At 51.3% G+C, this 26,933-nt stretch overlaps 8 protein-coding genes across 8 annotated transcripts; 3 read left to right on the top strand and 5 right to left on the bottom strand.

Moving 5' to 3' along the window:
* Window positions 1-151: 151 nt before the first annotated feature.
* Triagg1_10434 (uncharacterized protein) lies at window positions 152-1,159 on the bottom strand (the record flags this gene model as incomplete). The annotated part of the gene is made up of 1 exon (XM_062894505.1): window positions 152-1,159. One exon carries the CDS (start codon window positions 1,157-1,159, stop codon window positions 152-154), a length of 1,008 nt encoding a protein of 335 aa, XP_062750628.1.
* Window positions 1,160-3,068: 1,909 nt separating this feature from the next.
* On the bottom strand, window positions 3,069-4,178 carry Triagg1_10433 (uncharacterized protein; the record flags this gene model as incomplete). Its single annotated transcript, XM_062894504.1, has 1 exon — window positions 3,069-4,178. One exon carries the CDS (start codon window positions 4,176-4,178, stop codon window positions 3,069-3,071), a length of 1,110 nt encoding a protein of 369 aa, XP_062750627.1.
* Window positions 4,179-4,862: 684 nt separating this feature from the next.
* Window positions 4,863-6,224, bottom strand: Triagg1_10432 (uncharacterized protein; the record flags this gene model as incomplete). Its single annotated transcript, XM_062894503.1, has 3 exons — window positions 4,863-5,174; window positions 5,228-5,553; window positions 5,618-6,224. The coding sequence occupies 3 exons, from the start codon at window positions 6,222-6,224 to the stop codon at window positions 4,863-4,865; spliced, it is 1,245 nt and encodes a 414-aa protein (XP_062750626.1).
* Window positions 6,225-9,425: 3,201 nt separating this feature from the next.
* Window positions 9,426-10,811, bottom strand: Triagg1_10431 (CAZyme family GH16; the record flags this gene model as incomplete). The annotated part of the gene is made up of 3 exons (XM_062894502.1): window positions 9,426-10,265; window positions 10,338-10,603; window positions 10,715-10,811. 3 exons carry the CDS (start codon window positions 10,809-10,811, stop codon window positions 9,426-9,428), a joined length of 1,203 nt encoding a protein of 400 aa, XP_062750625.1.
* Window positions 10,812-18,233: 7,422 nt separating this feature from the next.
* Window positions 18,234-18,765, bottom strand: Triagg1_10430 (uncharacterized protein; the record flags this gene model as incomplete). The annotated part of the gene is made up of 2 exons (XM_062894501.1): window positions 18,234-18,573; window positions 18,686-18,765. 2 exons carry the CDS (start codon window positions 18,763-18,765, stop codon window positions 18,234-18,236), a joined length of 420 nt encoding a protein of 139 aa, XP_062750624.1.
* Window positions 18,766-18,917: 152 nt separating this feature from the next.
* Triagg1_10429 (uncharacterized protein) lies at window positions 18,918-20,128 on the top strand (the record flags this gene model as incomplete). The annotated part of the gene is made up of 6 exons (XM_062894500.1): window positions 18,918-19,022; window positions 19,072-19,306; window positions 19,431-19,484; window positions 19,536-19,568; window positions 19,658-19,754; window positions 19,813-20,128. 6 exons carry the CDS (start codon window positions 18,918-18,920, stop codon window positions 20,126-20,128), a joined length of 840 nt encoding a protein of 279 aa, XP_062750623.1.
* Window positions 20,129-22,439: 2,311 nt separating this feature from the next.
* On the top strand, window positions 22,440-23,630 carry Triagg1_10428 (uncharacterized protein; the record flags this gene model as incomplete). Its single annotated transcript, XM_062894499.1, has 3 exons — window positions 22,440-22,857; window positions 22,965-23,308; window positions 23,358-23,630. 3 exons carry the CDS (start codon window positions 22,440-22,442, stop codon window positions 23,628-23,630), a joined length of 1,035 nt encoding a protein of 344 aa, XP_062750622.1.
* Window positions 23,631-24,434: 804 nt separating this feature from the next.
* On the top strand, window positions 24,435-26,912 carry Triagg1_10427 (CAZyme family GH92; the record flags this gene model as incomplete). Its single annotated transcript, XM_062894498.1, has 3 exons — window positions 24,435-25,525; window positions 25,598-26,278; window positions 26,333-26,912. The coding sequence occupies 3 exons, from the start codon at window positions 24,435-24,437 to the stop codon at window positions 26,910-26,912; spliced, it is 2,352 nt and encodes a 783-aa protein (XP_062750621.1).
* Window positions 26,913-26,933: the final 21 nt, after the last annotated feature.

The following is a 26,933-nucleotide window of genomic DNA, read 5'->3' as shown; positions in this document are numbered from 1 at the left end:
ATTTCAATTTCTCGTTCCACCACCGTTGTATTCCATTATTCACCGTTGCCAGATCATGTCCTTCACTTTCGTATATCGCCAACGTCAATTCATATTTGCCGGTGATGGCTGCGTGTATGGTGCCCCTGAGCACCACGATGAAGAAGCCCGTTTATAGAACAAAGGGGATGAGGGCAAGGAGGCCGACGAGGATGCTGGGAGCGTTGATTGAGCCACTGCTGTCTCCGTCGTCTCCATTGCTGCTGCCACTGCTGTCTCCGTCGTCTCCATTGCTGCTGCCACTGCTACCGCCGTTGGAGCCGCCATTGCTGCCTCCGCTGCCACCATTGTTGCCGCCGTTGGAGCCGCCGTTGGAGCCGCCGTTGCCACCGTTGCTACCACCATTACCGCTGCTGCTGCTGCTGCTAGAGGTAGTGGCAGGAGGCTGAGTAGGCTCAGGAAAGCTGTCTTCAGTTGTAGTCGTAGCATCATCGCCGCCAAAGGGGTTCGACTCGGTTGAAGATGTAGCAGTGGGTTCAGGGTTGGGTGAGAGACTGTAAGAGGTTTGAGAACCGCTCGATCCTCCTCTGGAAGAGGTCTGGTCATCGCCGCCACTGCCTCCTCCGCTGCCGCCTCCTCCTCCTCCACCGATCCGGCATTTGAAGTCGGCCGTACACGTCTGTCCAGCATCACAATGATAGCCATTGTGACAACATACTGAACCAGTTGGCATACACTCGTCGTCGCAGGCTTCGTATCCGGTCGGACAGCCGCCGTCACCACCTCCGCTGCCTCCTCCACCACCGCTTGAGCAAGTACCCTTGGGCACACAAAACTCGCCGCAAAGATCACGATCTCCCTCACAGCCCGTGGGAGGTCCAGTACAGACCTTGCCAACAGGACAGCAGCCATCAGATTCACACGCGTAGCCTATGTCGCAATATTGTCCCAAACCGAGGCCGCAGCAGATGCCGGTCAGGGGCATACAGTTGGAATCACAGGTAGTCATTCCAATGCCGCAGCCATCGGAAAGGGAGTGAACACCAAAGGTTGAGGTAGATGAACCAGGAGCGGCGACGGTGACACCTCGACCAATGGCTTCAGCGAGATTCATGGCCGCCAGCTTATCGGCGGCGGCGAGCCCAGCCGCGGCCAAGAGAAGAGCAGAGTAAACAGTCATGATGGAGAAGGGAAAGATGATGGTCGTGAAAAAATTGAGTGGACGACACACAATGTTGCTTGGACAAGAGAGGGTTTAACAGCAATAGCCGGGCAACAACTCGAGTTGAAGTAGGTTCACGGCCGTCTTTATAGGCAGCAGCAAAAAGAGAGACTCAACAATTTCCTTTTTCAAGACTCCTGCAGTAGCCCCGGACTTTTCATACACCCATTGGGCCTCAGAAGAAGCCATCACAAGCTAGCAAGCAATCCTGTCCAGGGGTCAAAAACAAGCGACAATCCATCCAGCCTTGATTGGTGAAGCACAGGGACGGCTTGGAGTCATGGCAAGGCCCATGCCGGCACTAATCCCTCAGCCCATTTCGCCAAGTATTCCCAGTAGGGCAGAGGAAGCCTTATGCCAATGTGCTATGGTTCAACGGTGGCTTGAGCTACTGCTCATATTCATGCAGCCCAGGAAAATGGCTTCATGTGGCATTGCTTAGCCAAGGACACCCAAGTTGAAGAGGGTGGGTGGCTGACTCTTCTCGCTCCCTTCCCAATGAGGCGGTCAGGTCCGCCTTGATGGATCATGTTTGCCAGTGACAATAGAAAGTCGCGGTGACCAAGAATAACAATTGTCTACCACGATGGAGCCTAGAGACGCAAGGAAAATATAGAGAGAGCGGGGTCGATTCTTTCAGCTCGCAAGGACCATGTGGATGGGATGAGCAGTTCTAGGGATAGTGCGAGGCAACAGTTGGATGGTTTTAAAGGATGTGAGACATGGGATCACTCTAGCCTCCATAATGCCAGCGATAGTCGGTTGTAACTTGTTGACCAGGGTTGGGCCAGACCGTTGCGGATGATCTCCCTTTGAAGCAGCCCAATGGGTTGTGGATATACCCCAGCAATATTCCGGCACTCGCATCGTCAAGTTCTAGGCCTTGGAGAGTATTCACCGACATACCGTCTCTCGATCCCGTTGCCTCTAGCAGCCATTGTCCCCATCTAGGCGCAGACGTACTCGTACAAATGTTGGACTGGTGACTCAGACTCTCGCCGTGTACTTGGGTCGCTTCCCTTGATAGCATCGGCAGTAGATAGGCAAAGCACAGAGGAATCCTAGTGTTGAAAGTCGGATGTCGCAGTGGAGACGCACTTAAGCTTAGCTACAAGACTAAGGCCAGCACAAGCCTCAGCCGACAGGCGCTCGCCAACCAGATCGTATATCGTATTTTGTGCCAGTTGTGAAGGGGTGCCCATGAGACTTGTTCTCCAGTGGCAAGCAGCAAGTGGCCATGGGGCTGAAATGTTCCTCATGCATCGACTGCCGGGTAAAGCTCCTTCGGGCTGAATCAGGCTCCAGTCTAGGGGAGTATAGCTCGTAAGTTCTTGCTTAGGTCTCGTCTTCTTGGATTGTTTCGATGCCATCTTTCGACTGTAAACGAAAAATGTGGTTTCTTTCTTTTTTTTTTTTTTTTTTCCCATAACCCCTTACAACTTGTCAGTTCTTTGGCTTAGTTTTCCATTTCCCTTTGCCTCTCTCCTTTGGGCTCGGCATATAATTCCTCCTCCCTTACGGAGGGGGCTAACAAGGATAATTGCGGCTGAAATTAGTCTGTCTGTGAGTTGTCAGCGACAATGAGGTCGGGTCAGTTCTGCCTTGCATATGCGCTAAAAGCAAACCCAGACCGGTCGTCGCATTGGTTTCAACAGCTGCAAGCCAGAGTGGTCGAAAATCTCTCTAATTTCCTCAAGGCACAGCTCTGTACTGCTCGGTCACCCGCATTGGCTATTTCGTAAAGCTATCAATATATCGATGCTTTTTTCGACACAATGATGAAGTACTGGTGTGAGAGCGCAAATAGAGGTTTCTAACCTGCCAATTTGAGATGCAAATCTGGTATACATGCGGCTACCAGTACGTTTTAGATGGTCAGTGTAAATCGTACGAGAGTCCCTACAATGCCTTCACAAGCAAACGTAGCTTTGACGCTCTCTCCCTTCTTGGCACCTAGGCGGACAAACATGATCTTGGCGCCCTCCATCCTTCTCACGCTTCCCCTCCAAAACCACAGGAGCCGACCATCATCTCCTTCAATGACCAAGGTTGCCCACGGACTTTTTTTACACCAGGTCGGTATAGTGTCATTGCTATACCCCAGTACGACTCTGACCGCCCAAGATTGACGGGGTCCTGATGTGCTAGAGTCTTGCTCATCATCCTGAGCAAGATTATAGCTGGATATCACAGAAACCTGCAGGTGAAGCAGTGGGAATCCCGATAGCTGATTTAACATTTGATGCCCAAAGGGTGGATTTCTGCTGAGCAACCGTTCAATGTGGTAAAACTCCAATTTGGCAAGTTGCTTGATGGTCTTGATGTTGGCATCAGTAAGGCGCTTCATCTTTGCCGCGCCAATCCCTTCGACCTGTAGCAATTCCATTTCGGAGCCCTCCCACACTTTTGCACTGACACTCCTGAGAACATCCAAGGTAACAGTGACTCCCCTGCCATCTTCCCTCTCTCCAAGGATGTCGGCAAGGCATCTCAACACACGATCCATGACGATGTAAATTCGACCGCTGTCTCGCATAAGTTCTTTGCGACCAGTGGCAGATATCTTGTTGGGCCATCCTCCTCGCGAGAGATCAATCTGAATGAGCAAAAACACTTTTTGCCAAGATTCAGTGACAGGCCCGTTGATTGGGTATGGGATTCCTGTATGATCGTTGATTTCTCGAAACAGATTCTTTTCCGCTTGTCTTATCGGGAAAGATCGAAACTCTGCTGCGCCGCACGCAGTCTGCAGTACCTTTCGTCGGTCGGGCGCTTTGTCAATTGCAGAAAGCGATCTAAGGGTGGGCAGTGAGAGCTGGTATCGAAGTCTGATGTCGTTGTGTTGTGGTGATTCCATCTTTCCGACAGTAATGGGGGACGTTTTAGGGGGCGTTTGTTGTTGCAATTCACCCGCTGGAGTAGAAAGTGGCGCTCTCTGGTCGACCTTGCGATTGACCGGCGTGAAGAAAGAAGCCATTGTGCTGGACTTTGGCCTTGTGGTATGAAGTTTAGCCCAGGTCGGTGCTACACTCTAATAACGTGCAACAGGATTGCCAATGAAGCGCGGTAAATGTTGGCAAATGGCGTGAGATGATTCTCGATCCAGATATCTCGAGTGAAGCAGAGAAGAGGACAAATTGCCAAAAGTTGGAAATGCGGAGGGATTCTCACATCTGCCTTTTGTTGCAGGTGCCAAATCTCAATTCCAGGCAGTCACCTCCTTCCTAATAGTCGCTCTGTCCCAATACTTCCTCCATTTGACCCTTTGCTCCTTCCCATGGGTGCTCAAAGCTAGCCCTATCTTATCTTTGGTCGGACACTCGATTCCCTATGCTGGTTGATAAATGTGTCTGTCACTCCTCATCCAAGGAATTGCAACGTGACCTTCACTCAATCAGCCATCGCTGAGATATCACGGAGATAACGAGGCTATTCAGCGCATGTAGCGGTAATGGGGCGGCAGGCTCTTGTCACGATGACCAAATCAGACAAGCACACGACAAAGCTCATCGTTCAGGCCTCAGTCTTTGAAGAATACAATTCAAACTATCGGTATTCGAGGGGGGAAATAAGAACAACTTAGGGAGCGGCTTCATCGTAGGGAGAATCGTAGCAAGACAAGTGTCTAGAGAATGGTGCACCAGCCACCCGGGCTTCTCCTCTAGATGCTCCTGCGCACGCCAACATCGTCCCAAGCCTTCCGAACCGTCTTGGCCACATCATCGCCAAACTCCTTCTTGGCAACATCGACGGTAGCATCGGCGAACTGGAGAAACGTGGAGCTCTCAGGCACCTTGCCGCTCCGCATCGTCTTCCACCAAATCTGACCGGCTTTTTCCCAAGAGTAGCCGCCAAACGCCTTGGCTGCCAGGTAAAAGGCCTTGTTGGGAATGCCAGAGTAGATGTGCACACCGCCATTGTCCTCATACATTGTGACATAGTCTTTCATGTTGTCGACTTGGGGATCTTTGCCCTACTCAAACTGTCAGTTTTGAATCATCTAGAGGTCAGCACTCCTCAACTCACAAATCGAGGGTCATCGTATGCGGTTCCAGGGGCTTTCATGCTTCGAAGAGCAACGCCTTTGACACCGGGAAGAATGCAGTCTTCGCCAATGAGCCAGTCGGCATCTTGCGACTTTTCGTCCTGCACCTTTTGCTTGATCATGATGCCAAACACGTCGGAAATATGCTCATTCAAGGCACCCGGTTGTCCCTGGTAGTCGAGGGCGCTTGTGTGCTCGGTAACTGCGTGCGTCAACTCGTGCCCAATAACGTCGATGCAGCCAGTAAAGTTGCTGAGAAACTCTCCGCCGTCTCCAAACACCATTTGCCGTTCTTCCGAGTCCCAAACTGCTCTCATATTAGCCAGTGTAACAGGGTGGGATTGAAGCAAGGCCATCGATCAAACACTTACAAGCGTTCTCGTACTGTCGGCCAAAATGGACAGAGCTGATAACATCCATGTTTTTGTTGTCAATGGAGTTCCACTTGAATTTGTCCTTGTAAAACTCCAAGACTGTTCCGACATTGTCATATGCCTCATTGACAGTCTTGTCTTTGGCCGCCTTGTCGCCCTCAGCCCGAACGAGCTTACCAGGCAATGATCTCTCGCTTGAGGTATGCTCTGCATCGTAAATTGATCGTTGCGGCGCATCTTTGCCAAGTTTTGCTACTTCTGCCGCAAGCTGGGTCTCTTCTTCACGGCTCTTTGCCCGTGACTCGAGGTGAAGGGTATGTTCCAGGTCTCTCGCAGCGCGCGCTCGAGCTTCCTCGTCCACATGCTCAGATTGGGATATATGGCGAAGGACATGGGCAGGAACAAAGGGACGCGTGGGCGGTGCAGCACGGCTGCTGCGTCGGCTCTGTATCACTGCCTCGATGTGGCTTTTGCGTTTGGCGGTAAAGGCGTGATGAGACTGAAGGGCAGCTCGAGCAGCTTCGCGGATGGTGTCGGGGTTGTGAGAGGATTCACCAATGGCCTTGAGGAGGTGAGGAGGGACGATGTAGCAGCGATAGGACATGGTGGAGATGTTGAGATGGTAAGAGTATGATGAAAATAATGTGATTTCAGGGAGGAGCAATAACGCAATACGACAGTAAGTTGGTGATGATAATAATGATGATGATGATGGAATGTTGATGTGCCGAGATGCAAGTTTGCGTTGGGTTATGAAGAGCCAGAATTACGATCCTGAGATCCTCTTTCCCTTTTTATATCAAAACGCATCTCGTCAACCGCGAGAGACGATGGCTGTGCCTTCCACAGCTGGTGAGATTCTTGAGCCACATCATGTCAGTCACATTGCGTCTTTGTGCAAAGACAGCAGGAACGTAAAACACTCGCAAGGTCGAACTAATAGAGTTTTATTCGTGAGAACCTCACAAGAGCAGAGGAGTTTTCGTTTTCAGGCCTCTTTAGAGTAGAGTTCCCGACAAGGGCCATGAGACGTTGGACAGAGTCCATTTATAGATGCGTTCAAGTCTTTAGCATAGTGCAGCAGTTCGATAATATCGCTGGTGTCCGAGACAAATAGCAGGTCTGCTGCCATGAATATGAGCACACTCAGCTGAGACTCTCCAACTACGGCGATGAAAGCGAAGCCTGGCAACATTCAATTGACGTTTGCGGGTGCCAGATCTTTTATATATTTAGTCGCACAGTCATAAGACCTTTATATGCCTATAGTTCCTGTCAACGTCGTCAATTGTGCCTACACGTGCAAGGCACCAAATGCGCATGTACGTCTTTGAGAAGCAATACACGCTCACCATCAATCTACGAATCGCCATTCCTCTTTTTATTCTCCTAAGAGACATGGCATTTATCAAAAGTAAAAGCCCCATCCCAAATGGGCATCTCGCCCTAACCACCAATGAGTAATGTGCAACCGTCACGTCAAAAGCCAAGTCGCGTCACTCAAAACCCGCAATCACACGCAACTCAGCTCACAACAAGCAAAGTAACACTCTACCAACATGGTCAAAAAAGACCCCATTCTAGGAAACAAATAGCGAAAGCCAAGGCACCTTATCAGATCACAGCTGAAAGAAGAAAAAAAAGAGCTCCATGACTCAGAACTCCCGTCTCTGCGCGCTCATTCGGCGCCATCTCCCCCGAATGTTTCGGCAGCGAGTGCTCAAAGGAACTCACCCGGGGTGGAAGCTACAGGCTGCTAGCTCGCTTGATAGCTTCGATGAATGAGTGAGGAAGAAACACTGGTAGCCAAGCATTTTGCATTAAGAAGAGGCCAAGCCGGCCTCGGCGCCATCAGCTTGTGCGAAAAGGCCGAGCTCAACTACAAGCAGCCCAGATAGCATTCAGGTAGAGGCAAAACCACGGCGTTCTCCGTATATAGGTACTAAGGTAGCACGGCAACGGAGATGATAAGTACTGGTACCTGCATTGGCGGAATAAATGCCTCTTATCATCGGCGCGGCAATCAAGTGCCATGGTCGCGTTATCTCGTCTTGGGTACTAATAACGTGTCTGGTGCCCAAGCAGCAATACGAGCAGCTTCACATCAACACAATTGAAGAACAAGAGAGAAGAGCAAACAATCCACCGCCAATGACACCAAACCACGATCAAGAGTCTCCATCATGCAAAACATCAAACAAAGCACTCAATTCATGCACCATCTCTCATCCTTAACAGGAAAAACATCCCACGCGCTCAATCGCCAACAAGGTAACCCGCACTACCCTCATTTCCGCCTAGCACCACCCAAAAAACCACCAAGCACTCACACACTCGATAGCTTCGTCCCCCCAGCACCAGTACCAGCACCAGTGCAGTACAGTAGTACATAATAACAAACCACCCATTCTCTCTTGCCCAATGCAGCCAAGTACGCCTTCAGCCCATGAAAAGGAGGTACTCGCATTAACTCGTCGTGAGTAATTGGTAAAAAAAGACAGACAGAAAAATGCCATACAGTAAGCAAATACGCTTACTCGTATCGCGAGACTCTTGCACGTTTCATTCTCCATGCACGTAATTTCAAGACTTCTTCACCGTTGAAACCCCCCCAGAACCCAACCAACTCCCTACAACAATTCATCTCAATTTCTCCATCTACCCTCACCTCACTTCATCCAACATGAGTCCAGCACCAAAGTCACTCACTCACACTCACCCACTCACTCATCCATACATGTACCCATGCCCCTCGTATCGTATTACTCGATCATCAACGCACAGGCCCCTTCAACGCCCATGTCTCTCTCTCTCTCTCTCCCCCAGTGTCACGAACCATCATCCCATGCAGGGCCAAACACAAATCCGCCGCCCCAAAAGCCCGCAAACGCCTCCCAACCTTGGCAGGCACCGAAAGGAAATGAGAGCCCCCCCAGACCCTTGCATCGCATCGTCCGCTTCGGGCCTAACCAACTGCGCCTATGCGCGGGGAGGCACAACTAGCAGCCACTAGCTGCGTTTGGGTGTAATTAATGGCCCGGACAGAGTAGCAGTACCCCGTATTCACAGCAGATGGCAATTTGACAACAAGTACTCCGTATGGGGGATGGAGAAGAGGGAAGGCCAAGCGAGCAGAAATATGACAGCCGGCTCTTTGTTGTTGGTAAGAGCTTGCTGTGAGTTACGGAATCACACATGGAAAAGGGCAAGGGTAACAAGATCAATGTAATCAAGGTTTCTCTCTTTTTTTGTAACGTCCTTTTACAAATAGGCAGCGTCCCAATCGGGCATGCGCCGGGAAAATACATGATCCAAAACAGGCAATAACAAAACATCAAAGAGGATATCAAACCACAGAAAAAAGCAAAAAAACACCAACGGCAAACCAAAAAAAAAAAAAAAAAAAAAAACAATCATCGATCCTCTTCTCTTCATCAATCCAAGCAAACGTCATTACCCGAAATCGGCTCGGCGGAAAGAAGAGCAGACCTCCCCCATTAAAAAAATCATTATAGGCGTTCTCGTCCAGAAGTAATTTGCAGTGAATAGGAATAAAAGGAAATTGGGTGGAATATTTCGGTCGAGGAATACGACTTTGCCACAGATTTGGTGTCCGTTGCCAGATGTACAATTGAACAAGAAAAGGGCGGCTTGTGTAAAAACCCGAATTTGTATAGTATTAGCTTGGTCCGCTCTCTTCTCCGCACGCAAACGATCTGCCCCATCTACATGCTTTTCATGCCCGCAACAATAAGTACATTCCTAAAAAGCAAAACAAAAGGGGAGTGTGGCTTGAGGGTCCCGTTTACAGGAGGAACTGAGCAAGGGCAAGGCCAGCACCAACAGCGAAGACGCTGCCGATGGTGGCGGCGGTGCGGGAACCAGCGTTGCCGGGGACGGTGGGAGGCTTGGTGGGCTGGGCAGAGCCGGTGGAGGAGACGGTGCCGTTGCTGGCGCTGCCACCGCCGGAGCTCTTGGTGGGAGCGGCGGTGGAAGAGGCCAGGGTGGTCTGCTCGGCGGTGGTCTGCTCGGCGGTGGTGGTCTGCTGCTCAGCGGCGGTGGTGGAAGCAGGGGCCTTGGTGGAGGAGTGAGCGACAGAGGAAGAAGAGCCCTTGGTGGAGGTGGGGGCAGCAGTGGTGGAAGAAGAGTCGCTGCTGTCGTCGCTGCCGTCGCCCAGAGAGACCTTGATGCTCTGCCAGGAGCCGCTGTTGTCGCCGTAGATGTACTCCTTGACGCTCTTGGAGGTAGGGGCATCAGCACCGGCGTAGTCGACAATGGAGATGCTCTTGTAGTAGCCGAGGAAGGGGGCCTTGGAGAAATCGGTGTAACCACCGGCCCACTCGACGGTGCCCTGGGGAGCATCCTTGCGACCTGCGACCCAGGTTCCGAGCTTGACCTGCATGGGGGTCTGGGGAAGGCCGGCAGCACCGCCCTCGGCGTTGGCTGCAGTCAGGCTGCGGACGACGTTGTTGTCGATCAGCCAGTTGACACCAGCAGAGGTCCACTCCACAGAGTAGGTGTGGAATGAGCCCAGAGGGTTGGAGACGGGGTGGAAAGCACCACGGTCGTAAGTAGCGGTGTTACCCTTGCTGAAGTAGTTGGTCTGAGCCTGGGCGTTGTCACCGCCAACCCACTCCCAATCGATCTGAATCATTACGGTTAGTCATACTGTCTACGTTTTGGCGTTGGTAGCAAAGAATGGAAGCAGCAAACATACCTCGTCGAGATCGTCAGACTGGAGAACGGCAGAGGTGACGATACCGGGACCGGCGGCGGCCTGAACAACGACATCGATGCGGCCGAAGAAGATGTACTTGCCAGTGCGGATGGTGGGGGCCTCCTTCTCGGTGCTGATGGAGAAGACAGCACCGTTGCCGCTGTACTTGAGGGTGGTGCCGGGGAGGCTCTCGAAGTTGTCGCAGGCGCCCTTGGTGAAGTCACAGTCGCCGTTGTTCTTTCCGAAGGCAGGGTCGTTAGGGCAAGCTGTGAGGTTTATGTAGTTAGTGACTTTTTGTTCTTTTTGATGCTGTCGAGCGACATCCCTCTCATAATCCGTGTAGAATGATGAGATGCCGCCGTTCGAAATTCACTTACTCTTCTCGAGAGGGTTGCAGTCCGTGGAGGTCTGGGCAGACACCAGGGTGGAGGCGGCAAGAGCCAGAGCAGCGGTGGTGAAGGTCTTAGAAAGCATGGTTGCAAATGATTATACGATGGCGACGGCTCGTCGAAAATAAATAAATAACCGGATTGACGGGTGGGAAAATGTGCAAGTATAAGACGGTCGAAAGGATATTATTAACCTATGCAGGAATATGGGCTGCAAAAACCAAGCGATAGTCGGTCAATCCGAAAGGCTGGTAGCGAGAGACTGCGCAAAAGGAAAAGACGCGGGAGGGACTCGAGGAGGTTGAGGAAGCTCGAGAGGCTTTTAACGAGAAAGTGTGATGACGATTAAAAGGGACGAGAGGAAAAGAGAGGAAAAGAAGAAGGGAAGGCTAGGCTGGTGGTGAGTGTCTTATTATTCTTTTTCCAAGACACCTGAGAGAGAAGGGACGCCGAGTACAGAGTACGAGTAGTGCTCGTACAGTAGAGGCTTCCGCTTCCTCGCGGCCAGGGGTCCAGGCCCCCTGCTGTGGACCCTTGTCTTGGCGTCGCCAGGGGATCCATGTCAGCTTTTCGTACGAGTACAGTACAAGGCGCCTATCTTTGACTTGAATCCCTGCCGCTCCTCAGACCGTTCTTCGCCTCCCCCTGTCCGTCATGGCGCTGCTGCTGCGGTGGCCAACCAGGCTGAGTGCTGTCCGATACGACGCCTGAAAGAGCCCAGCCCAGCCCAGCCCAGCCCATTGCCAGCGCTCGTACAGCAGGCGAGAGCCCCCAAAGAGGCCCCAAGAACCGCCCTCGGCTCCATGGGTCCGGCTGGTGGAGGAGCCCGCCCCAAAAAAAAAAAAGTCGCCCACCGTTCTGGACCCCCAGTCAGTGCCAGGTGGCGTTCAACTGTATGGCTGGCGTTTAGACAGCAACGACGAGGTGCTTGTATGAGTACGAGGCCCTCCTCCCCCGCCAGTCGTCACAGCTGCGGCTGTCCTTGTATCTGTACTCCGCATCGTATTGCTCGATTGATGCCATTTCCGACTTCCCGGTAGCCTAATCGGGTCTCGTGTCTCCTGCCTAGCCGCCCGTGCCATTTTCCTGCCAGAAAACTACAAGCCAACGTGGTGGCTAGCCGTTATCAGCCGTTTTTGTACGAGTACATCCTCCCACGCTCATACGAGTTGATGCTCTCTCGCGCTCTGGTACGCGTAACGAGCGGTGCAGTTGCAGCAGCACCCACACATTAGGCTCATATTGAATCGGCTTCCGAGTGGTAAGGTAGTGAATGGGAGACGCTTTTGCGGCCTGTGACAGTACACACATGCACCTTGCGATACTGTACAATACGTCACATGGGAAACCGAACGGTCCATGACGCCGACGCGCAACACGATCGCAAACAAATCGCAAAAAAAACAATCGCACCGTCAGCTCACTCGACGCCCTGTGCTCCGTTTCGGTCCGTTGGCTGTCAATCACGATCATCGCAAAGAAGGATGTGCGCTCTTTCGAAACCGCCGTTGGGATCGTTGGAACAGGACCTGCTGCTTTAGGGAGGTTACATGTACTCTTACTGTACCTACATGCTCAGGCCCAGGCACAGCGCCTCAGCCCGACGCCGTACCGGTACAAGACTGAGACCCTGCTTGTACTGGTACGTCATTGGTCCGGCCCATCAGGGGCACGCCTATCGAGCTGCAGGGTCCGTTCGGGAAAGGGTCAGAGCTCATACTGTACCGTACGAGCTGCAGCAGCGAAACAAAAAGCACGGCCAACGAGCTCAGTGTCACAGTGTCCGAGATGGGATGCGCGATGGATCGTCCAGAGCCGCAGAAAAAAAAAAAGGAGCTCGAGTTTGGAGCTTGTTGCCACCATCTCCAAAACACCGTCTGAGCTGATGTCGAGTACGGAGCATGAGCACCGTGCCTCGGCTTTGCTCGTCCTCGTCCTCGTCCTCGTCGCTCGTCGCTCGTCGCTCGTACCACAAAAAGATGCGTACGAGTATCTGTACAGGTACCGCTACATGGGACTCAGAGTAAGCTGCTGGTCGGAGCCCCATCCAAAGGTCAGGTAACCAGCCTCAATCGGCCAAGCGGCGCTCGGCATGGTGACACCTAGTCAAATCCACCCCCGAGATGCCATCAATCAAATCACTTTGCTCTCCAGACTTTTGCGAGCCCTCTGTGTGCCGTATTACACCCAATCTACGCTGTATCTGTATCGATGGGTGACCCAAATCTACATCTCATATCTCTCCTCCCCATCATGCATGGCCCGTCGTTTTCGTGCATGTGTCGCTGGTGTCACCTAACGCTAAGCCCAGCCTCCCCCCTTCTGCCCATTCTTCGACTCGCCTTCTTTTTCTTGATCTGATCCGATCCGATCCCCTTCGAGAGCCCCTCAACAAGCCCCTCGGGAGACTTGTTTTTGCTCCGCCGGGGCTGCCAAAGCGTCATGTCCACTAGTTGACAGTAAAACGCCTTGGCTGAGATGGTTGCTGTCATGGATGGACAAGTGCCTGTAACACGGTCTGGGTCTCACAAGAAAGATTGAAAAGCGCAGATGACTCAATCGGAAACTCCCTCCTCCACAGCGCCAATCCCATCCAACCTCGTCCAATCTCAGACACACAGCGGGATGCCGTGGATTCTGCAGCCCGATGCTACAAGTTGCCAGCTCCGATTACTCGCCCAATAGCCTTACAGCACAGCACAGCACAGCAGAGCAGCTCACAGACCCAGCCTCTGTCTCTCTCCCCCCTCCACACCCTTTTCTTCTTCCCTTTTCCCTTTTTTTTTCTCCGTCTTGTTCTTTTTTTACTCCAATACGGAAGGGCGGTACTCGCGAGAGCCCGCAAACACGAGAAAGTCGGTGCTTGGCACCTGTACTTGTACATGTACCCGCACAGGGAACCTGGAGGTGCAGTCACCCATGACAACAATGATGTACTCATACTTGGACCGGCATCCATGATCGATTCCGAGATCACGGACCAAAAATAACGGACAGCACATGAAGGAACGAGTCCAGGGCCCAGGTCGCCAACTCAGTCCCCCGTGACCCAAGTCGCTCCCAAGAACATTACAGAGCTCTTGTGCCGACTTCCTCAGCTGCTCTGTGGCCACGGCACTCCGGCATCCGTGGCCGCCCAGTGCCAGCCCAGCGGGATGGGGCGGCTTCGTATTCACACGTACATGTATATTGCGTAGTATTCACAGTTGATAGGTAGGTACTGTTACCTGCTACCTATCAATCGATCCCTCTGCTCTTTTCTTCTTCTTCAATCTGCAGTAAAAGAAGAAAGAAAAAAACAAGTGGGCTTCGGCCGCGGGGGCTGTGCTTGCAAGCCCTTTTTCCGAGTCTCCATCCAATGCCATGCGGCGCTTTGTGTGACCCCGGCGCGGCGACTACCGAATTCGGCCGTGCCAGAGCGTCTATTGTCTGTTGTTTTAAATTACTCCTTGGCAGTTTTGCCCTTGGTTGCACGGCGGTTCTTGGCCATTGACGTCGACACCAGGTGAGTGATCATGACATACGAGTAGTATATTCCAAGACGGCGATACCCTCTTTTGGTCTTCTTTTTGTTTTTACCATTCTTCTTCTGTTCCTTTTAAGCTCTTTTTGTTAGTGCTTTGTGCTTGTTTCTATCTAGCCTCCGGATCCATCTTCGGAGGCTGCCGTAGCTGTGCCACCTGCACTTACTCGGTGCTGCTCATCTGACGGTCTCAAAATTTCCACCTCCGAGCACATGCACCTAAAAGCCAACTCATCTAGCCTCCGAAAGCGATCGCCGCATTGACACGAGATTGTCGAGGCAAAAAAGAAGAAGAGAAGATTATAAAAAAAAATTAGAGAGCAAGATACGGGGAAACCCGTTGCGCTAGTACGGCCTTTTGCCCGCATCATGAGTTCCCATGTTTCTATATTTACCTCTTTGCGCAAGCAGTAGCATCACGTTCGTGGCCCCGGCTAGGCTGCAAAGGGACTCTCGCGGTTGAGCTTTTTCTCTCCCTGCAGCCCAAAAGTCCGGAAGCATGTGAGCCTTTTCTTTGCTGACCGTGCAGCTGTACGAGCACCCGTACGAGCATCAACACCATACCTGCATGTACGAGGCACTACTGTCGTCGTAGGGCGTCTTATCGTCTGGTTTCAACCCGTCAAAACTCCAGCAGCAGAGAAATGCCGTGACTTTTGGGTGTCCATATGGCAACCTTCACCACATCACTTTCGCCCAGGTGCTGTTCGGCGTTTCGGTTATGCTCTCGTATTCATTTCTAATACGGCCTCACCGCTGAGGGCCCGCGGGCATTGACTCTTACCCACGGCTTACATACTTGCACCTACTGGGTGACAGGTCGCCCTTTTGCACGGTCGGGCATGGCCGCATATGGCAAGATCTTGCGTCGACAGCGGCTCTTGTCCCAGCGGGAGGGGTTGAAAAGAAAAGAAAAGAAAAAAAGGGAAGAAAAGGAAGAAGGGGAAGAAAAGATGCCGACTTGTCTCTTGTGCCAAGGGTTTCGCGACGATCATTCTAAAACAGTGGCTCGACAGCGCAAGGGACCTATCCGGTGCCGTTTCAGACGAATTTGCGCCTCACACGAAACAGTTGTCGAGCAACAGCCCCGTCTTCCCTATAGTAGTCACGCACTTATGTACGTCTACGCTCACAGACAAAGACGGAGAAGGGAAGAATATTGGATGTGCTTTGCGCCGAGTGTTGACTGGTTCTTGCTCCCCTGCAGGGCGGATGAGACAGCTGTAGCGCCTGCGACAAAGGAGCATCCAGAACTTCAACCATCCTGCTGCTGCTGCCGTATCAAAAAGAGGGGTAGCGGAACGTGCATTGCTCGTACGGTAGGGTCTCGTAAAAAGTGCTCGTAACTTGCATTAAGATGCTCGTGATGGCGGGTTTCCGGTTGCCTCCCATTGAATGGGATGCAGAGGTCGTATTCTCCCACCTTGCCGCCGAAGTCTTTCCCTCAGACCAGCCGGTTTGATCACAACAAAGAGTGGAAGCAACTACGGAGCACAGTGGTTTGAGCTTTTCAATTTCATGTGACTTACAGTACGTGCGCAGGCCATCCCTTGGGAAGTTGTCCCGGCTGGGATCGGTTCAGTGTCTCAGACTTGTTCCGCTTTAATATAACAAGACTCTTTGTTTTTGTTTCTTGTTTGTTATTTTACTCAACCCTGACGATCTCTATGTAAGGAGTCGATCAATGATGATTAACCTTTACGATTCAGCTGCGATGACGGGAGGAGCCGTCCTGGTGTGCAGAGTCATTCGAGTACAAGTGCGTACCATGTAGTAGTACCGTTATATCAGTTGCATTAACGCTACCTATGCGTACTTGTGCGTACCAGTATGTAGACGATAAACGATATAGGTTAGGTGCTTGTGCGCTTCAATAGTAGCCGTCTTGAATCCAGTGATCAAAGGTCAATGGCATACCACATACCAGCCAGCAAGTGGACAGGAACAAGCTCGCGTGCTTGACATTTTAGGTCCAACGACTTTTGGTACATGTGATTGAGATGAACTTTCACGGCAAAGCTAATTGTTAGACTATTGGGTAGTATAACTATCAGTTGAACACAGAAGCATATAAATGCTCTTGTTTACATTCTTGTGTTGCATTTGGTTTAGCAGTGGCATATCGAACCTCTTTCTCCATTGGGTATTTGATGTGATGCGCCAACAGCAGTACTCTTCATGTCATGGTGCTTGATGATTTCCTCAAAATAGATGTTTTCATGTACATGGTCTATTCGTTTACTTATCTATATTATTGACGCATCTCAGGGCAAAGAATTGGCTCAAAATAAGTACGGAATAGTTGCATGTGCCCGAATGCTCCGTCGGGCATTACATAAGCCCACTATATCTATAAAAATCTCACTTGCAGCCAAAGGATGAGATTATCGATGCACATATTACAAGTATAGCATACGAATCATTAATGTTGATTCGTCCGCTTAACGATTTTATGAGCCCATGGTATAAGAATAGAGATGTATGGAGCACACACGCGGTGCTCTGCTTGTTGTTGAAGACGTACGAGAGTGATGTCGTGAAGTTCGTTTACACATGTCGTTGAGCAGTACATGTGAGCACGAGTACATGTATAGAGTTCGTCAAGCTGACCCGCCAAATGGGAAAATAGACAAGGCAAAGAAAGGGTAAAAATGCCGACCCGTCTATTCCGTGCTGCCGATGGAGTACGTGGACGCTTTTAAAGTTTGGCTGATGGCCATGAGAGGATCTCCATCGTTGCTAAATATAGAAGATGGCGGCAGCGGGACCCCTATTGGATTCAGGGAATAGCCCTGCGAGGAGACGAGGCTGTGAGTGCTGATTTCGACTTTATGTGGAGAGAAATCGTCGGCTTGACAACATTGAAGGCTGGACAAGGAAATGAAATGGTCGACTTGGACGTTACATGTCGAACCACATGATGAACATCCAGCAGCTCTTTCATAGGTGCTTTAGTGGTGCATCAATAAGCAAGACCAATAGATGAGTCCGAAGGCCATAAATTCACAATCTTACGTGTGCTACTTACTACCTACGTGTGTTCTGTCCCTCACTTTTTATCGAGGAGAAACACAGCTAGGCCTCTGATCCAAGTGAGAGCAACACCAACCTCGCAACAGTGGTCTATTAATCTAGCACTGCAGAACACTTGGTCGATGGAATTAAACTCCCTACGCATCTCTCAATTGCTACTAGTTGGTAGGAAGCTGAGGGATGCGTAAGAAGCTTGATTCAATTGACTACCTATGTATGTAGGTAGTCTCAGTATTTTGTAATGCTCGACTGATAAACACTGTGATACAGTGCTCAATACAAACATCAATTTACCCTCTCTCTTACAATTGCAGGCTCTCACTCACTAGATCTAATAGAATCTACCAAACATGTTAACGCCTACCAGATATACTAACACCTACTCTGACATATGCCTCAGCGGCCTTGCCCACATGGTGTCATGCATGGTTCGTCCTCGTGCTGATCAGGGTGAATATTGAGGCGACTGCCGCCATCTCCCTGATGATACCTTCAAGTTCCTTCGTAAGGCTTTTGGTACTGATAAGCAAGTCCAACTTAAAACTCCTTCCCGTGGACTCTTTCATAATATTCAGCCCACTGGCCCCAACGGCACCTTGACGCGCAGTCGGGAAGATACAACTTCGTCAACGGAGGTGATTTAATGGACATGCAAGAATGCGCGCGTTATTCTTATAAGCTCCTAGGTTAATACTTTAATGCGTCAAGCTGAAGTTTCTTCACCTCTAAAGGTTAATAGGCATCCCCAAGACCATAACCACTCCCCCATACATCCTTTACTCTGCTGATCAACCCCCAAAATATAATGCTCAGCATCTAGCTGTACAGCATAATCTTCCAAATTGTTAACTTGAGCCCGTGGCTGACCCTGAGCTTGTCTTCGGCTCAACTTCTTCGAGGCTACCCTTGCTCGTCCTCACATCTATCACCGGCGTCTACCAGTACTAGTCCTTAACCGTTATTCCGACCGGGACCCTGGCGTGGCCCACGTCCTTGGATATCTGGTAATCGATGCTGCCCACAAGAGAAGAAACCAGGCCCGACAAGCTCCTTGGACACGGTGCAGGCGCCCTTGGTGTTGAGCAACCTGTTGATAAAAGCGGTGACTACGTTATTCTTGCCGGGGGTGGCGATCGGGATCTTGTCGAAAGGGGTCATTACCAGCGGGTTGGAGTCGCTCGTCGATATCACGGTGGCCTCGCCCTTGAGTGAGTTAGTACATGTAGTCAAGCCCAGATCGCCAACGATTTGCCGGGCTCCCAAGTGGATAACCACATCACGGCCACTTCGGCTGGACTACAAACAATAACCCAACAACGTCAGCAGCAACTTTAGCTGCTCAGCATCCCTGAAGATGCAAGTTGTTATTGTAAAGGGTAACAACTCCATGCTCGAGATCATACCTGTGAATAACACCGACATCAACGGCAACTAGGAGAACGTAGATGGCATCGTCACCGAGGGGGGGGGGCAGCGTCCTCATGCAAATTCGGAAACTGCGTGTTCCAGATCCCAGTCACGGATGGCTACTACTAGTGTAACGCATCCTATGAGATGATCTTCTTCAGATCCACTCTCTCCTACAAAATTAACAACGAGATGAGGAACATCGAGTAGCTTGCTGACTTCATGAAAATGCTCAACGGAAAGTCGGCCGCTGGAGGAGCAGAGCTCCTTGCCCAGCGATGGTTCGACAATCACCACATCCTCGTCGGTCGAGGGTATTCCACCACATGGTTCGTCAGTTCGAAGGATTTTCTGACCAGGCGCTGCTGCTCTGATTCATCAGGACTCTCAATGGGTGTGTGTCCGGCGCAGCAACGAGAAGCCTGTATGGGTTCAATGTGGTGACAGCTGGGAAATAATTCCACTTTTGACACAGGTTAAGCAGTCTCCTCAAGGCTCCAAGTTTTCCCTGAAGGCCTCTGTGATCCAAAATATGTCCCCTGCAAAGAGGATGGATGGCATTTTGGAAAACACAAAACACTTCAAGGCGCTGGTTTACCAAGGAGTGAAGCATACAGGTAGGCGATATGGATACGCCGTCTCTTCACGTTCTGCGTTAAGTTGTTATACATACCCGTATTTGATCCAAAGGTGTTTGCAAAATCACCCATGTGTTGAACTACAATTACTTTAACGACTCAGAGGATTACATCTATCGGGTTGTACCAGCCAGCATGGAACTGCCCACCGCTAACAGTAAGTTAAGTCCTAGTATGTATTGATAGATAACAGCTAATCATCAACTAGTAAAAGCCTCTGCCTCCTGGGAACATTCAAGGAGTGCGTGCCCAAGTTCTATTTGCTGCTACGGCGCGACGATGACAAGCGGGAGTCTCTAATCACAGACTGAACAATAACAACACATTCAGCGAGATCGAATGAAGACGGCCACGGAAACATCTCAAAGGACAAGTCTTGGTGGTCTGTTGAGCCGGCTCACAGAAAAGTAGACCATGTCACAAAGCAGTACGCAGATAGACGTAGACATCCCTTCTGCCATAGCATGACCAACTGCCCCTGCCAGCTCGTCAAACGGGATACCCCTGAATACTCTCCCCTATCTTTCTGTATCCACGCACCAGCCTGCTGCATCCTTTGTTTCCAAGCATCCTGTTGTGCTACAGTCACTCATCCCACGTCTTAGCGAGGCCGAGGACCTCTTTGTGAACGATATCCACGATGATATTCTTGCCCTTACTATCCACCCATGGGAACCCACGGAGCCTCTTCACCCTTGCCTTTGCTCATACTATTTAATGAGGAAACATCTTCGTCTAATACATCTTGCCAGACTTGACCAATCCCTTGAGCCATCTCCAAGCCCGAGCTTGCAATACTAATAAAAAGTTTGAACAACCCAACTTCCAAGGCCAGAACAGCCTACTTGCCATGTATCGTCAATAACATTCGGGACTGCATAGCAGAGCCGACACTCCCTGTTCGCGCCACTGCGCTACAGCCACTGATTCGAAAACACAACACATAACAACGATGGCTTCGTTATGATGTACAACTGAGTGCTATAGCCTGAAGGAAACATGGAGGTTGATAGTCCCTGTGATACTGCACTCCCCGTCTGCCGAGTGCTTCGTCTATGAACCATTCGAACATTGGACTGGCTGATCCCAATCTTCAAATTCAGAATCCGACATCTGGTATTGAAGAGCTCTACACTGCATGTAATCTTCCTTCATTCGCACTCTACAAAGAAAGCTGGTCTGGCCGGGCTTTCTCGATCCATTCCGCTACTCAGGTATAATTCAGCTCCTGACCTCTTTTTCTTTCGTTCGGTTAGGCATCTCCGCTTCCGTCGCCGTCCAGTTCATCCTGCCTGCTTGGATTGTTCGTTAACTCAACCTCAATATCAACGTCCACTGCTCGTCTTTTAGAGCCAGAGTAGCAACCCCCCCCCCCCCCCCCCTTTGGTACATGCTCAGATACTTGGCGGACTCTAGATGAAACCGGAGTTTTATCTCACACTCGATGAGGCATGCTTTATCACAGCTCTTGGTATAGTTCCGATAGAGCGAGGGGACCTATGGCAGCGCCACAGCACATGTCCCACCATGACGGGGAGAGGGAACAGACTCGAGGCAAATTGTCGAAGCACCTCGCCGTCTTTTTTCCGCTACGCATCAAAGTAACCGCGGCTCTATTACCTTCTTCGTCTCTCACTCTTACACTTTCTTACTCTCACACCCTGCTATTCCCCTTTCCATTCTCTTGCTTCCCCCTCCCGCACGTCGCAATGTCGTATACAAATACCGACTGGTACGTATGAAGCGTATTAGCCAGCACCCCAAGTTGGTGTATCATCTACCTAATTTCCCTCTCCCAGACGAAGGCTATTCCTTGACCAATTACACTAGGATACATACTTCTTTCCCCATCACACCCTAGTGGCTGTGTGAGGTTAATGTGTATGAATATGATATGGAGGGGGGCCTTTTATGTATTTACTCGTCCAGTGGGTAGGTACTAATGGATATGTACCCAGATCTTGAAGCATCTGCTACTATCGCTATTATCTGCTTTCATTAATATTTTACTGTGGTTTCGGCTACCATCGATGCTTCATTCTAGTATCTGCTGCTATGGCCATATTCCTCTACTATTCTCTCGCGTCATCACTACATATCCTAATGAATAATTTTGTGTCGATTGCCCTCTTCCTTTATACTGCCACAGTTATATTCCTCTCAGATCTGATGATGTCGAAAGCCACCTTCTTTTAAAGTTTGCCGTAGTTACCGGGTATAAGGAACCTCTCCATCGCTGCTAAATATAGAAAATGGCTGGCTGGAGCCGGACCCATATCCGTGGTTAGTTGTTTTCAATATTCATACCCAAGTGTTTTGAGAAGATACACAATAAAAGAGCAAGTGCCGATTCGACAGCACAATGTCTGCCAATTGCGGCTCATGTAGATCATGCCACTTGATATCATTGCTCGAATTACTGCCGTGCAATCTTGCCGGCGCATCGTCCGTTAGTCGAGCCGCAGCTACGGAGCCCCCTTGTAGCCAATCACCAACCACGTCGACGTCTCCAAAAAACGATGTGACAATCCCGGTCCAGAGTTGATCAAATCAAGAGCATGACGTAGCAGGAACAGGCTTCGACCTACTCGTATGTACAAACGAGACTGTTTCCATCAGGTCGCGGGTGCTGCAGGTTAGATAAAGCTGGACTCGCGCATTGCACTTTTTTCCGACGCCGCGTCTTTTCCAATTCCAACTCCAATTCCTCTGTCCGTTTTGCCTCTTTCTACCTACTCGTACATGCCCAACGACCCTCGTTTTCACGTCCGTCAAGCCTCAATCCAGCCTCGCAGCCTTTTCTTCTCGTTCCTTTTTTTTTTTTTTTTTTTTTTTTAAATTTATCCTCCAGCTTCTGCAACGCTTTGCTGCTGGTGCGCGGACCGAGCTCGACGCGACCAAGAACTATTTCTGGCCTGTTGCCTTACACTGCAGCAGCTTGTTTCTGCTGTGCTTCTGCGTCTGGCTGAGCATTTCCCCTCCTTTGTGTCCCCTCTCTCGCGCCTTGTTTCGTCGCTCTCCGTCGCCCTTTTCCCTGGGCCATTCCTCCGTCGCTCGTGAATTCTTTTCGACGACTGTTTCTTCCCGTCAGAGATTTCGATTTCCCGCTTCAATGGTGACAGAAAAAGAGCTCCTGGCGGCCATAAAATCAATGGGTTCCACGTCGGCAGACACGAGCGTCGGCGCAGAAACGACCACAACGAACCACCCCATGGCGCCTCACAACGATATCGAGGCCTTTCACCAAGTGCTGCGGTCTAGCCGCCGTATCCTCGCCCTTTGTGGCGCAGGGCTGTCGGCTTCAAGCGGTCTACCAACCTTCCGTGGTGCCGGAGGCTTTTGGCGAAACTACGATGCCACACAGCTGGCGACGGTGCGAGCCTTCAAGATGGACGCTGGTATAGTCTGGCTGTTTTATTCATATCGGAGACATCTTGCCCTCAAGGCAGAGCCAAACATGGGGCACAGAGCCTTGGCCGCGCTGGCCAGGCGGAACATGGACTTTTTGTGCTTGACACAGAATGTCGACAGTAAGTGGTTGAAACTGGCTTCAAGTTTGCGCGTGTTGGAGGATTGAAGACGGCCAGCTTTCTGTTGTTCTCATTGGCTGACCAAGGTTCGTCTCTCAACCTCTTAGACCTCTCACAGCGAGCTGAACACCCTTCTTCACAACTCAAGTGCCTCCACGGCTCCCTCTATGATATCAAGTGTTCAAACGAGAGCTGCGACTGGATACAAAAAGGAAACTTTGACGATCCCTTTTGTGCCGCGCTCGCTCCCGCCTCTGTAGATATGCCCAATGGCGAGCCGCTTCCGCTCCTGGACCCGTATCATAGAGTGAAGCACATCGGGGAAGATGAAATTCCCAAGTGTCCTCAATGCAAAAAAGGAATTCAGCGCCCCGGGGTTGTGTGGTTTGGAGAGGATTTGGATGCGAGTATGATGATGGATATATCGGCATGGATGCGTGCCGAGCCAATAGTATGTGCCATGTTCACTACACGCCTTACTCTATTTCATCTCGTGATAGCGGCTAACCATGGCTCTCTTGCCGCAAAAGGACCTCATGTTCGTCATTGGAACCTCTGCTCAGGTGCATCCTGCTGCCAGTTACATCGACAAGGCGAGAAAGCGAGGCGCGCGCATCGTCACCATCAACCCCGAAGCGGAAGACGAGGCGGAAATGTACAAGATTAAGCCGGGAGACTTTGCCTTTGGCAGAGATGCGGCCGAATATCTGCCGATTCTGCTGGAGCCTGTTATCGGCAAGCCGGATGAAGAGGGCGAGTTTGGGATGCCCTGATTTGACTGAGAGGGCAGATGAACATATCCATATCTGTGGACGCCTCTATGTTGGATTTCTTCCTCTCTCTTCTCTCCATCTTGACGAAAACACGATGATTCTTTTTGGGGCGGTTATATCAAGACTTGTGGTTATAGAATCATGAAATCTAGGTTGTCATGTATGGGCTCGCATGGAGAGCCGCGGTGCTCTAGATTCTTCTGTTCTGGATTCAACGATAACATACATGAATAATGACGACGCAATAGTTTGGATGACAGCTCGCAATGGTCATGGTTGATTTCTATCAATGATTGCTTTTTTGTCAAGCCATGAACCCATACATACAACCAACAACCCCGGTCCCCGGTCTTCATCCCCTCTCCAACACAACGTTTTTCCACAATAGGCAACTGAATTCCCAGTCGCCCAAGGCGGGGGTCACGAAAACTCCATGGCCTAATCGTAATCATCATCACATTTGTCCGCATCGGGTGGGGGCTCTTATCGTTGCAGAGTTCAAGCCGTCGGCAGAATGCATTCAGAGAGTTGGACATGTGCCTTTTACCAACCAGCAAGGGGCACATGCATTCCAAGGCTCTTCATGCAGATCGGTGACGTCGCCACGCCTGAATTGCAGGGACTTTTTGTGCTGTGTCTCTGGGAAACTGCGTTGGCGATTGGGTCTCGGCCATGCCTCCCCGCGTCTCGGCCGGGATGAGTCGTACAAATAGCAACGGGTGTCTCTGGGTTGTCTCTCCTTCTCCCTCTCTCCCATCTCCTCTCTGTCATATTGATGTATCCAATTGGCTCCTTCTAGTCAAGATGCGTGCGAGTGTCGAGCTCCTCGCGCTCGCCTTGCTCGGCTCTGTTCCTGGGATTGCCGCATCACCTGCAACCCAGAAGTCGGGCAACGGCTTCTCCTACATCAACCCGCTGATCGGAACCGACAACGGCGGCAACGTCTTTGCCGGAGCGACGCTTCCCTACGGTCTTGCCAAGGCATCCGCCGATGTAGATGGACAGAATACGGGGGGGTTCGGAATTGGAGGACCGAATATCGTAGGCTTTTCATCAGTCCATGACTCCGGCACCGGCGGCAATCCCAGCTTGGGCAACTTTCCGCTGTTCCCGCAGGTCTGTCCCGACGACGACCTCAACAACTGCAAGTTTCGGATTGGCGACCGGAAGCTCCCTTATGTCAATAGCTCGCTGGTGGCCCAGCCGGGGCACTTTGGACTCCAGCTGGAATCTGGCATCGGAGCTGACATGACAGTTTCGCAACATGCGGCTCTGTATCGCTTCACGTTCCCCAAGAGCACCAAACACCCGCTGGTCCTCCTAGATTTGACGGATCTGTGGCAGAGCCGACAGAACGCCTCGGTTCAGGTCGATGGAAAGTCGGGCCGCATGACGGGTAACGGCACGTTTCTGCCCAGCTTCGGCGCCGGGTCGTACGTGATGCACTTTTGCGTCGATTTCTACGGGTCAAGTATACACGAGACGGGCGTCTGGGTCAACAACCGCGCGGGCACCGAGCCTAAACAGGTCTTCCTCACGCGAGGCTTCAACTTGTTCTTCCTAGAAGGCGGCGGCTTCGTACGCTTGAACCCACCGAGCGATGGCGTCGTGACGGTCCGGATGGGTATCAGCTACATGAGCAGCGCTCAGGCATGCCGAAACGCAGATAGCGAGATCCCGAGCCCGTTGAAGGACTTCGACCGGCTTGTTGACAATGCGCACAAAGCTTGGACGGAGAAGCTGAGTCCCATTTCCATCAAGAGCGGCGGTGCAACGGACGATCTTTTGACCAGCTTCTGGAGCGGCGTGTACCGCAACATGATTTCACCGCAGAATTATACGGGCGAGAACCCGCTCTGGCGTAGCGATAAGCCTTACTTCGACTCCTTTTACTGGTAAGAGAATTGTCCTCCTGGTTTGTTTGCCTTGTTCATCCAGCGAACTAATCGTGGAATACCTACATATAGCATCTGGGATAGCTTTCGTGTCCAGCACCCTCTGTTGACCATTCTTGACCCCCACGCTCAGACGCAGATGGTGGAAGCTCTACTAGACATATACAAGCACGAGGGATGGATGCCCGACTGCCGAATGTCGCTCTGCAAGGGCTGGACCCAAGGAGGCTCCAACGCCGACGTTGTCATTGCGGATGCGTTTGCCAAGAATCTCAGTTCAACCATTGACTGGGAACTTGCCCTGGACGCCGTCTTGGCGGACGCTGAGAACGAGCCACTGGAGTGGTCGTATCACGGCCGGGGTGGCCTCCACAGCTGGAAGAATCTCAACTACATCCCCTATCTGGACTTTGATCCGTACGGCTTTGGAACCAACTCTCGAAGTATTTCCCGCACGCTTGAGTATGCCTACGACGACTATTGCATTTCGGAGCTTGCTGGCGGGCTGGGTAGGAGTGATTTGCGGATCAAGTACCAGAAGCGGGCCATGAACTGGAAGAATCTGTGGAAAGCCGACCAAACGTCTTTGATCAACGGGACCGACACCGGGTTCAAGGGTTTCTTCCAGCCCAAATACCAGAACGGGACCTGGGGCTTCCAGGACCCAATCGCGTGTTCTGCGCTTGCGGACTTTTGTTCGCTGACGACTAATCCGAGTGAGACATTTGAAGCCAGCATCTGGCAATATCTCTTGTAAGTCGTCTCAAGGAGAAGAAGAAGCAATGCTGAAGCTAACCCTTTATCAAGCTACGTCCCCCATTCCGTGTCTTCTCTCATTTCCCTCCTCGGTGGCGATGACGCCATGATCTCGCGCCTTGATTTCTTCCACACCTCGGGCCTGGCAGACATCTCCAACGAGCCCGTCTTCTTCACCGTCTTCCTCTACCACTACACAGGCCGGCCCGCCCTCTCGACGGAGCGAATCCACCAGTACGTCCCCTCGGATTTTAACTCGTCCCCCGGCGGCCTCCCCGGCAATGACGACTCCGGTGCCATGGGCGCGTTCCTCGTCTTCTCCGTCATGGGTCTGTTCCCCGTGGCGGGACAAAACGTGTACTTGATCTCGCCGCCTTTTGTCGAGGAGATTAGCATCAAGCACCCCGTGACAGGCAAGACGGCTACTGTGAGGAATATCGGGTTCGATGCCTCGTATAGGAATATTTATGTGCAGAGCGCAAAGGTGAATGGTAAGCCGTGGACGAAGTCGTGGATCGGACATGAGTTTTTCACAGAGGGATGGACGCTGGAGCTGGTGCTTGGAGCAAAGGAGTCGAGCTGGGGGACGGCGCTGAAGGATAGGCCGCCGAGTTGGACACTGGGTGGTTAGACTTTAGAAAACAGAAGATAG

Source organism: Trichoderma aggressivum, assembly GCF_033847375.1.
Source record: "Trichoderma aggressivum f. europaeum strain CBS 100526 chromosome Unknown scaffold_073, whole genome shotgun sequence".
NCBI classification, from domain to species: domain Eukaryota; kingdom Fungi; phylum Ascomycota; class Sordariomycetes; order Hypocreales; family Hypocreaceae; genus Trichoderma; species Trichoderma aggressivum.
The sequence above is the reverse complement of the archived record's forward strand: the minus strand, read 5'-3'. Positions and strand labels throughout refer to the sequence as shown.